Source organism: Mya arenaria, chromosome 15 (assembly GCF_026914265.1).
Source record: "Mya arenaria isolate MELC-2E11 chromosome 15, ASM2691426v1".
NCBI classification, from domain to species: domain Eukaryota; kingdom Metazoa; phylum Mollusca; class Bivalvia; order Myida; family Myidae; genus Mya; species Mya arenaria.
The window spans coordinates 34,029,838-34,040,083 of NC_069136.1; the positions used below are offsets into that span (position 1 = coordinate 34,029,838).

The 10,246-nt window shown below is 34.1% G+C and overlaps 2 protein-coding genes across 2 annotated transcripts; one reads left to right on the forward strand and one right to left on the reverse strand.

Moving 5' to 3' along the window:
• Positions 1 to 894: 894 nt before the first annotated feature.
• On the forward strand, positions 895 to 5,705 carry LOC128219305 (putative nuclease HARBI1). The gene is made up of 7 exons (XM_052927116.1): positions 895 to 1,066; positions 1,468 to 1,472; positions 1,596 to 1,735; positions 2,016 to 2,213; positions 2,674 to 2,746; positions 3,004 to 3,185; positions 3,393 to 5,705. The coding sequence occupies exons 1-7, from the start codon at positions 895 to 897 to the stop codon at positions 3,616 to 3,618; spliced, it is 996 nt and encodes a 331-aa protein (XP_052783076.1). The 3' UTR covers positions 3,619 to 5,705.
• On the reverse strand, positions 5,705 to 7,987 carry LOC128220320 (uncharacterized). Its single transcript, XM_052928679.1, has 6 exons — positions 7,802 to 7,987; positions 7,366 to 7,461; positions 6,999 to 7,062; positions 6,643 to 6,729; positions 6,322 to 6,372; positions 5,705 to 5,924 (listed from the first exon to the last, which is right to left on the reverse strand). The coding sequence occupies exons 2-6, from the start codon at positions 7,369 to 7,371 to the stop codon at positions 5,749 to 5,751; spliced, it is 384 nt and encodes a 127-aa protein (XP_052784639.1). The 5' UTR covers positions 7,372 to 7,461; positions 7,802 to 7,987; the 3' UTR covers positions 5,705 to 5,748.
• Between the last annotated feature and the right edge of the window lie 2,259 nt (positions 7,988 to 10,246).

The window sequence follows — 10,246 nt, forward strand, 5'->3', positions numbered from 1 at the left end:
ATCTCCCGTACCTGTCTTTCCGCTGTGAATGTATAAATAACAATCTATTTTCGTTTTAGCATAGTTCACTATGCATTCACTTCCAGGTAAATTGTTATCAATCGACAGACAACTACTTGTTCACTGTGCATTGACGTTTCATGAACATGTGCAGTGCAATAAAGCTCGGTTGTGAGATAGCACAATCTATAATGCACGTTAACATATTATATGATCAATAAAATGTTCATTTTGACGCGGAATTGTGTCAAATTAAACTTTTAAATTACGTGTAGCCTGTTTTGTATGACTTTCAAAATAGTCTAAGCTGTTCTCGGAAAAGAAATTCAAATCTGTATGTGCGGCTCACCCGATAAATTCCTTCGCTTTTCCAGATAAACTTCCTCCATCCACGGCACTAACCGACTATTCTCTCTCTCTCTCTATATATATATATATATACAGTCACGGTCCCTCGTTGAGCACCAAATGTCACCGGGTGGCAAAAAACGTGCAATCATACTCGACCCCGCGGTTAAAGTGGGCGCCGAACCGGCTGAGCTACCGAGCCGCGCATTATGTTTTTATTTCATTTTTACTCGCACTCGGGCAAGACTCATTCGGAGAGTGCTCCGATAAGATTGTAAGTCATATTATATTTTTGAAGCAAAGTGCTCATAATTAATGTAACCCTGGTCAGAGTTACCCTGGGGCCCGTTTCAATAAAGATCGTAAGGCTTAAGATCGTAACTTTCTGACGTAACTCTGTTTTTGGCGTAAATTGCGTTTCAATAAGAATATCTTAAGGAAATTATCTTAAATTCTGGTCGTAACTTTACGGGAGCACCTAGCCTCTCTTAAGAAGCGTAAATATGGCGGCAGCGTTTGGCGTTCTTTACATGGCAAGAAATAATAATGGGATTGAGAGGACGTTTCCGGCAAGGTAACCCTAGCCGATGTCCGGGAAGATATTGTCGTCTCCCGGTATCGGTTGGGGAGTGCAGAGATACTCGAGCTTTTGGCCTTGATATCGGAGGATGTTTCCCCACAGACGAATCGCGGGCACTCGATTTCGGCAGAGACCAAGGTAAACACTTGAGGATAAACTTATTCATTTGAAGAGTTTTAGTGTTTCGTTGGATTAAAACAATAATTGGGTAAGCTCCCTTAGTTCGGTTGCTAAGAAAAGAAAATGGCGGAGTACACCGGCGATTCAAGACCACCACGACTAAACAACAAAAAAAGACGAAAATTCCATCCAATTCGGTTTTGTTTGTTAACACACCTAATTCAGGCATTTACACAGTTTGCACTTGGATTAATGAAGTGTATTGTACTTGTGTATTTGCTGATAACTACGGATGCAAGTACGTTTGGAATTTTTAAAAGAACATCACTAATTTTCGGATGGAATATTCGGATGGGAAATACAACAGCATTCTGACAACTGTTGACCTCATGTACATGACTGTTGTCTCTATTTACCAGGGAAAGTATACTACGTAGATATTTATTGTTTTTAACATGTAAATATATATGTTGACTTAAAAGAAGTCTAGGCAAGTTGGCAACTCATTGTTTTGAAAAATTTATTTGATCCATTTTTGTAATTCCAGCTTTTGCTGACACTTCGGTTCCTCGGCAAAGGGGATTTCTATTCAGAGGTTGGTGACCTGCACGGTGTGTCAAGGTCATCCATGAGTAGGCACCTCCATGAAGTTGTTGCGGCCATCAACAATAAGATGAAAAATATAAGGCAAGTCCACATTTAGTCTTGAACGTTACATTAACTTGCATGAAACTAACAAGCATGGTATTGAAATGAATGCTGGAAATGCATTAAGCTCAAGAAAAATTGGCTGCCTACATTAATGCTTCAAATGGCAATATGGCAGATTTAAAAAAGGGAAGAATAAGTGAATTTAAAATAGAATTATTAGTGGCTTGTCAGTTACTTTCTACATCCATGACTGTCATAGTAAAATTCATATTTATTGAGAAACATGAAATATACTGGTATTTTTGTTTTTTTTAAACAGGTTTCCAACGACTTTGGAAGAGAGGCGAGAAGCCAGTTTGGGATTCTACACACTTTGTGGCATTCCAAGAGTTCTGGGAGCTGTTGATGGGACGTTAGTGCCTATCATAGCTCCCCATGACAATGAGGAAGTATATGTTTGCAGAAAAGGTTACCACGCCCTGAACATACAGGCTGTTGTCAATTCAAATATGAGGTTTGTATTTGTAAATGGATATTAAACATCATAAGACAAAAATGATCGATGAGTTTAATCTTTTGTACATGGTCTAAATATACTTATTGTACAATATGTTTTTTGAGACCATAAACCATAATATCCATTAAGAATGATATTATATAAAAAGAAAAAAAGGCATTTTTCAGACAATTGATATTTATTGTGAGTGGTCGTATTACTGAAATGAAGGCATTGATCACAAAAGCAGCCGGTTCTGTCAACACCGTCAATTTGTGATAGTGCAGCTTTAATCTCTGCAAGCATGATTTTTAATTGAAGGACAACACAATGCTTACCCTTTAAATTATTTAATATATCTACTTTATAATGTTACAATCACATACCGGTAGACATAAAGAAAATCAATAATTTTGGAGTTAAAATTATTTTCATTGTTTTTAATACAATACAGTAAAGACCATTTGTTTTATTGTAGATTCAATGATGTTGTGGCCAGATGGCCTGGATCTGCAAATGATGCAGGCATTTTTGATAACTGTGGTTTGAAGGTAAAACCTTTATATTTGTCACCCAGAATTTCTGTTTTAATAATGAGACTGAAAATGAAATATAAAGTTAAGAAGCGTTATATGGCACCATTGTAATGTGATGTTTATAGAAAGTTTGAAAGCATGGAATACAATGTAACATACTTGTACAAACCTTTTGTATGTATTGATTAAAATGCTCAATGTTTATATTTGGTGATATTATAATGACAAAAGAACAAGCACTATTATTTGATTGATGTATTATTTATTTTAAGAGACACCTAGAGCTGAACGATGTAGGGATGTTGTTGGGTGAAAGCGGCTATCCATTACGCCACTACCTCATGACCCCAGTTCTTCGGCCACAAGGGATACAACAAACAGCTTACAATGTTGCTCATGCAAGGGGGAGGGTCGTTGTGGAACGAGCCTTTGGACTATTGAAGTCAAGGTTCAGGTAAATGATGGAATGAGCTAGATCATCAATATATGTATATTTCTGTAAACAACACTCCGCTGAATATATTGTTTCTTACAATGTGCATATTTTTGACAAACTTGAAAATATTGGATATAAAGTAATAATTGACTTGCGTAAATTATTTGACCAAAGTGATTAATAGGTCGAATAAAAACATGTTTAAAAATAAAACATGCATTTTAGGTGTTTGCACAAGACTGGGGGCTGTCTGATGTTTTCCCCTGACAAATGCGCACAGATTGTCACAGCCTGCATCCACCTGCATAATTTATGTCTAGACCGGCATGTGCCAATGCCAGGAACAGTTCTGAGACAGGACGGTCAAGATATGGACCAGCAGCCACTTGCTGTACCAGCACCAAACCACAGCGGGGTGCTTCATCGGAACATTCTTATAAATCGATATTGAACTGTTAATTGGTTTATTTTTTATATGGGCAATTTAATTAATAAGAAGAGTTTAACTACTCAATACAGTGTTGGCACTATATTTACACCAGTTTTTTTGCTCGATTATTCGAAGAATAAGGAGGGCTATACTATTCGCCCCGGCGTCGACGTCTTGTTAAAGTTTTAGGGCAAGTTGGGATTTTCACTTATAAGTCCAATACCCTTCATTAAAGTTTTGGGACATTAAGTTATTATATCGCTCTTGTTTTTGTTAGGTAAGTGTATGTGCATTCTTAAATGTGCACTAACGTTGGCCTCTTAGCTTCTTCATTAACATTTTTGAAGGTTGTCTACAAACATATTCCATTGACCAAAAATTCACTAGTAACATGTTCAATTATTTATTCTGTAATATAACATGGTAGATATATCACAGCTATACATATCACAGAAGATGTAAAATGTTAACAGCAACAGCATTAAGGAATAACTCAATAGATAATATACTATTTACAACACACACTGAGAAACACATTTGCCACAAATTCTCGACTTCATGTTCATTATTTATAAAGATGAAAATATCATTTCTAATTCTGATGTGATATTTTAATATGAGGTTACTTCATAGAAATTTTGTTATTTAAGACATGAACATGAATCTTGAAAGTTGAAATATTATTGCAAAAATTAAAGTTTAAAAATGAAACATACCTGTTGAGTTCAAATTTTGAGACAAATGTAAACTTTCAACAATCATGAAGGGGTTAGTATTGTTCATTTTAGTTCAAGATCTTATTATATTTCACCTATTGAGCACCAAAACAAGTACTAGATACAGCCTATATTGTCTTCAGGTATTCACAAGATGATATACATTGCAATTGTACACTGAAACAAACATTTTTTTCTTTGTTTTATATGCCTAGAACTAGATTATAAGTCAATAACTAATAATTCTTTAGAAAATTCAACAAATATTTTGGAGCACATATAAAAATTCCTAACAAGAAGTGTTCCATGCTTGTGTGTGAGACATTTGATTTGGAAACAATAGTGGGCTTTCATTTCAAAACCGATAAAGAAAGCAAACTTTGTTTATATAAAGATGCACTAAGACTTATTTTGTACCATAACATAGTCTAAGGGTTTCAGTTTAGTCATTGAGCTTATAAATTGTGTAATACATAAAAATGTTTTGCATGAGTTGCCATTTACTACAGAAAGTTATGAAACAGATTAGTGAAAACTTCAAAGTGAGCCTTAAAGCTCTCACAGATATACCATTTTAACAAGTTTATTTTTTATTTTTTGTCTTGGATAGGGCAAATCTTTGTTTAAATGTCTGAAAGCCAATGATAAAAGATTGCTAACAAAAGATCAGAATACAGATTGTCATATTTCCGGTTGACAATTGATGTTTAATGGCTGTTACTTATTGTTTAAAAAAATGAATAAAACATCAGATTTTTTTTATTTGAATATAAGATATTGTGATCTTATATTTTATCAGCTTTCTTATATAGATGGTTTCTTTGGATGTTACAACAATGGCTTGTTCCAAGACAAAAAATATCATAGTAGTCAAAACTTTTAATCTGTTAGAGTGCAACTTTAATATCAAGTTAAATTACACTAGTGTAAAACTAGTTAAATTATGATGGTTGTATTGCACTTGAAAAATAAGCAAAAGCATGTATTAAAGGAAATGAAAAAAATGTCTTTCGGTTATCACATTGGTTGATGACAATGTTAGACATAACTAAATTACACTCTTTTTATGGAGAAATATTTTCAAACAGATCATACAGCAGAACTTGTAAGCTTGAAGAGGTTATCATTTACATGTATATGCACTTATGAAATGTAATAGGATTTTTCCCGAGTTTTTATGATAGTATTAAATGAAATAAACTGTAATGTAACATGAAAGGGAGTGAAAGTAATTTGATTGAAATTCATTTAAAAGAACATATTATAGTTAAATTTTTAGTATGTATGCCATAATGACATTCTAGCAAGTAAAGTTAACCATGTACATTATGATATAGAAATAATATGTACACATTCATATTATGTTTATCATATATATTAACAACCAATAAACTATTTTCACTCCCTTTCATTCAAGTATTCACTGTCTTTTAATTTAAAAAAATGTCTTGTTCAGATGTTTTTCTGACAGAATTTGGACTTCTGTCCTCTTCAAGCTCACAAGTTCTGCAAGGTTGAAATTAATCATTGCCAGGAACTCGTTTTGTTTCTTTTGCTCTTCAAGCATCTGATGAGCAATGTCATTTCTTTTTGGTGGTGTAGGTCTTGATTCTGTTTTGGGATAAAAGACAAATATATAATCATACACAAGTAGAATGATGTTGTTGAATTTCTTTACTTATTTAATTTTACTATTAAAAATATTCCTTGAATGCTATTATAAATAATTTGAAAAAATATGTTAATTCAATAGAGGTTCAGCAAGGTTATAAAAATGGTATAATGCTCCTAAAAAGGGTGGGAATGGTCTAGTGGTGTAGGTGTCCCTCTATGCCAAAGAAACTCTTGGTTCAATAACCACCAGTGGTACATTATCGTGGCTTCCCAAAATAGAAATGAACTTGTCTGTGTTTTTTTCTACACGCTATTAGCTTTCATTGCAAAAAAATGTTGTGTTGTTTTTTTCCCAGCATTACTTATTAAAAAAATGTTGACTTATCAAAATAACCTGTGTTACTGTCTTCTTTGCCATTGACCTCTTCCTCACTGATACTTATGTCTGAAACAGTAAAAAAAATTCTTAGAACTTCAAAAAAAATCACTATGACATTTTTCTTTAAATGTCTATCAGAAAGATGTTTTGAGAGATTATATGTAAAGATACGTTTATTTCATTATAAATAACTTGACCATACAGATTGTAGTCATATTTAAAAGGACAAAAGTCCTATGTGTACACTTAATTACATATTTCTTTATTGTTAATAAAATTGTTGTTTATGTTTATGATTTTGTTATTGAACAAAATTCATTCAACTGACAAAATTACCATGATGCGTTGAACTGTTGGCGGTGAAAGTTGACCCTGAAGGCTCAGATGGCCTATACTTTTTGACAGCATGAGGCTTGCATGAGTCTGAAATTTCATAATAATAAATTATATCTGATTTATAAGTTGATATGCATTCAGTCAATAAACTTTCCAACAAAATGTACGGCATGACCTAAATTATAATGACTGGTACTTTGGTATACAAGAGTTGAAGTTTATTGATAAAAAATACATACAATTCTTGTAAGCCTCCGCTGATCTTAAAATGCTTATATGAATGTACAAAATAATGAATGCATTATGTACATTTATTTGTACATACATTATATTTCACTCAATATATGCAAATTTACCTTCGAAAACATCCACTCCACCAGCAACCCCTGTTACCATTTCCTCGGGGATTACACTCAGGATCTAAATGCAAAAACAATTGTGTAACAATAAGTAACTATTTTGCTGAATCTGACCATTATGACTTATTTCTAGAATGAAGGTACATACCATTTCCGTAGACAGGAACAAGACAATTTAGGCAATAAATTTCCAGTGTTAACATGAAAAATGATAATGAAAATTGTCCGACTTAAAATAAATAATGCTTATACGCCCACCACATTGCCAAATATATTCTATGAAGTGATAAGCTAACTACAAGGTCAATCAAAACATGTATGTGCAACAAATACATTGTATCCAAGAAGAACATCAGTGTCTCACCTTCATCTCTACATCAGTTGGCTCTTGGGGCGCAGGACCCCCACCTGTCCCGGCAGCAAAATGCCTCCGCTTTATCTCGTTCTTCTTTGCTGCAGACTGAAAACATTTTTAAAAATATATACATCCATACCATCATTAACCAGTTTTAAAAAAAAACGTGCATATATATCAACTGTAAAAGACACAACCAAAATTATAATCGAATACCAGGGGCAGATCCAGGAGTTGACGTTAGAGGGTGTGTAACTTAGAGGCCAAACATTTTGACATGCGCCCCAACCTATGAACTGACAGAATACTGCATTAACTATTTGCATGTGTGTTTGAGGTTACCAACTCAATGCCATTGTAACAATTTGTAGTAAGTGCGCATTTTTTTTTTTTGGGGGGGGGGGGGGGCAACCTCATCCCTCTAAATCGGCTTGTGAATACATACCTTTAAATCCGTCCACTTCTTTTTTAACTGATCAATAGTCCTCCCCGGCCCTACTGCACTGATCCTGAATGAAATAAAAACAACAACGATAATTCATAATTACATTTCGAAAATATTAATTGAATAATTGAGTAGATCTAGTGCGATTAAATATTAGGTGGCAAGATGCATTTCTAAACAGATCAATATCCGAAATAAAACAGTGACATAACTAGGGAATGAAATGTTCATTTCGAATCGATACAGCTTATGTTTAAGTTAACTGGAATCATAACCTTAGGTTTAAAATTAATCCTTCCACGTACTTTTTAAAAAGAAACTGAAAGTAAAACTGAAAGTAGCAAATCCTTACTCTTCACGCAATTCTTCCCATTTTGTATGGCGCCCTTGCTTTGTAACGGTAGGGCCAAGTCCCCCATACAAAAACGAGTAATTATTTACGCAGAAGTCGACTAAAGTCGACTCCTCGTCCATGCTCCAATTCGTTTGACGATCTCTTTTCATTGCCATTTGTATATCTGGTTCAATGTTGACATACGACAATATTGATAACGGAAGTGACGTTTCACTACTTTCACTTTTCGCCGAAAAGAAAACGCGGAGCACTTACGATAATTGTTACGACAGCTTTATTGAAACGCCCGTAAAAAATATCGTAACTAAATATTTACGCCAGCGTAACTTTACGACTAAGATATCTTATTGAAACGGGGCCCAGGTTCTTAAACGTGTACCAGTGTATAGCACTGTTACACGGGCCGATGTTTTTAAGTGATGCGACGTGAAATCGAACCTGTGATCCCTTGATTGACCATCAAGTGTGTAACCACTAGATCACGGGTCAGCCACACCGTGCCGCCTTCATTACACCTGGATAGGTAATGTTACCGTGACAATCATAAAGTACCAGCTTGAGCCGAAATTGTTTCACTTCCGGAAAAGGTGTCTCAAAAATTATAATGAAAATAATTATGCTATGAAACCATCGTGTCTGTAATATAAAGGCACACACACGCTTATTCATGATGTCATATTCAATACTCACTTTACTTTCTGGCAACATTCCCGTAGCTCACACATATTTCAAGTGTGCCTTTAACACTTTGTACTGAACTTTAACACAAAGATACGTACGACACTAGCTTAATTTGATATTCGACATTATGTAAAATTAAGTTTTTAAATATAATGTTCAATCTTAGTTGACTCTGATTATTTTAATCATAGCTTTTGGGCGAACGAATTTATGCTTATATGATGGAAGTATATGGTAACAATATATTATTGAAGGAGACTTTTGATTTTAAGTAACTGAATAGATTAGTGAAAGAATTATGGGAAACGTCTAACATTTGGGGAAAATTTAAAATGTCATGCAGGGAGGCGGCTTTTTTATATCCATTAACTTTCTCTTTTTTGGTCACCATGAAAACAGTTTTGGTCTTTATCAATTATTTTCTCTTTAAATGAACAAAGAACAAATGATTGGGTATGAACTTTTGGACTAGTTCGTTATTTGAGTTTAATCGTTTATATTTAATATTATATATATAGTCACCAGCCACGCTCAGGCATTAATATTTATGAATTATTAAGGGAATTTAAAGCGCCCATAGATTAATTAATTGTTATGGATTTTTTTAGGTAAGCCCTTTTTGGATTATGTTTCTTGAACAATACATTAAGGTTGACATACCTGTATATATGATAAACATCAGTTAACAATTGTTGAGAACAATGACATACATGTATCACGGGGAACTGTCTTAAAGAAAAATAAAATCAACAAATTAATGTATTATCTTATATCTTTTGCATTCTTGGATTGAATCCTTACATTTGAATCTTTATGGGTGGTGACAATTGAAAACCACATCAGCAGCATCAGCATCAGCAGCAGCAGCATTATCATCATCATCATCATCATCATCATCACCACCACCACCACCACCACAATCATTATCAGCAGCAGCAGCAGCAGCGGCAGCAACAGCAGTAACAGTATCACAACCACACTTCAACACCACTTACACAATGGCACATTAACCCGTGTGGTGGGTTTCCTAATTTTCATTTCAGCTTTGACCAAGTCATTATAGACCTTTATGTATAATAAATGTGACTTAAGTTAATACTTCCTTCGAAACTTCGACTATGACATTTCGACCATAAAACTTTGGCAATGACATTTCGACATTGGCACTTTCGCTATGACATTTCGACTGTGAAAATTTGGATGTAGCATTTCGACATTGACACTTTGGCTATGCCATTTCGACATTGTTGTCACTTCGGCTATGACATTTCAACATTAAAGGTTGGCTATGACATTTATTATGCAGCTTTCTTTTATCGTAACACAAGGAATCAATTCAAATAACATTTACATATTTTTATTTAAATAACTTTAGTATTGATCAAAGCGAACAGGCTTCTTAATATTCT

Excerpts from the sequence above, each read along its gene's own strand:
- LOC128219305 (XM_052927116.1), top strand. The coding sequence starts at position 895 with ATGGGATTGAGAGGACGTTTCCGGCAAGGTAACCCTAGCCGATGTCCG. Across the intron at positions 2,747-3,003 it reads TTGATAACTGTGGTTTGAAG|AGACACCTAGAGCTGAACGA; the intron begins GTAAAACCTTTA and ends ATTTATTTTAAG. Across the intron at positions 3,186-3,392 it reads CTATTGAAGTCAAGGTTCAG|GTGTTTGCACAAGACTGGGG; the intron begins GTAAATGATGGA and ends CATGCATTTTAG.
- LOC128220320 (XM_052928679.1), bottom strand. Across the intron at positions 6,730-6,998 it reads TGGAGTGGATGTTTTCGAAG|ACTCATGCAAGCCTCATGCT; the intron begins GTAAATTTGCAT and ends ATGAAATTTCAG. Across the intron at positions 6,373-6,642 it reads CAACAGTTCAACGCATCATG|ACATAAGTATCAGTGAGGAA; the intron begins GTAATTTTGTCA and ends TTACTGTTTCAG.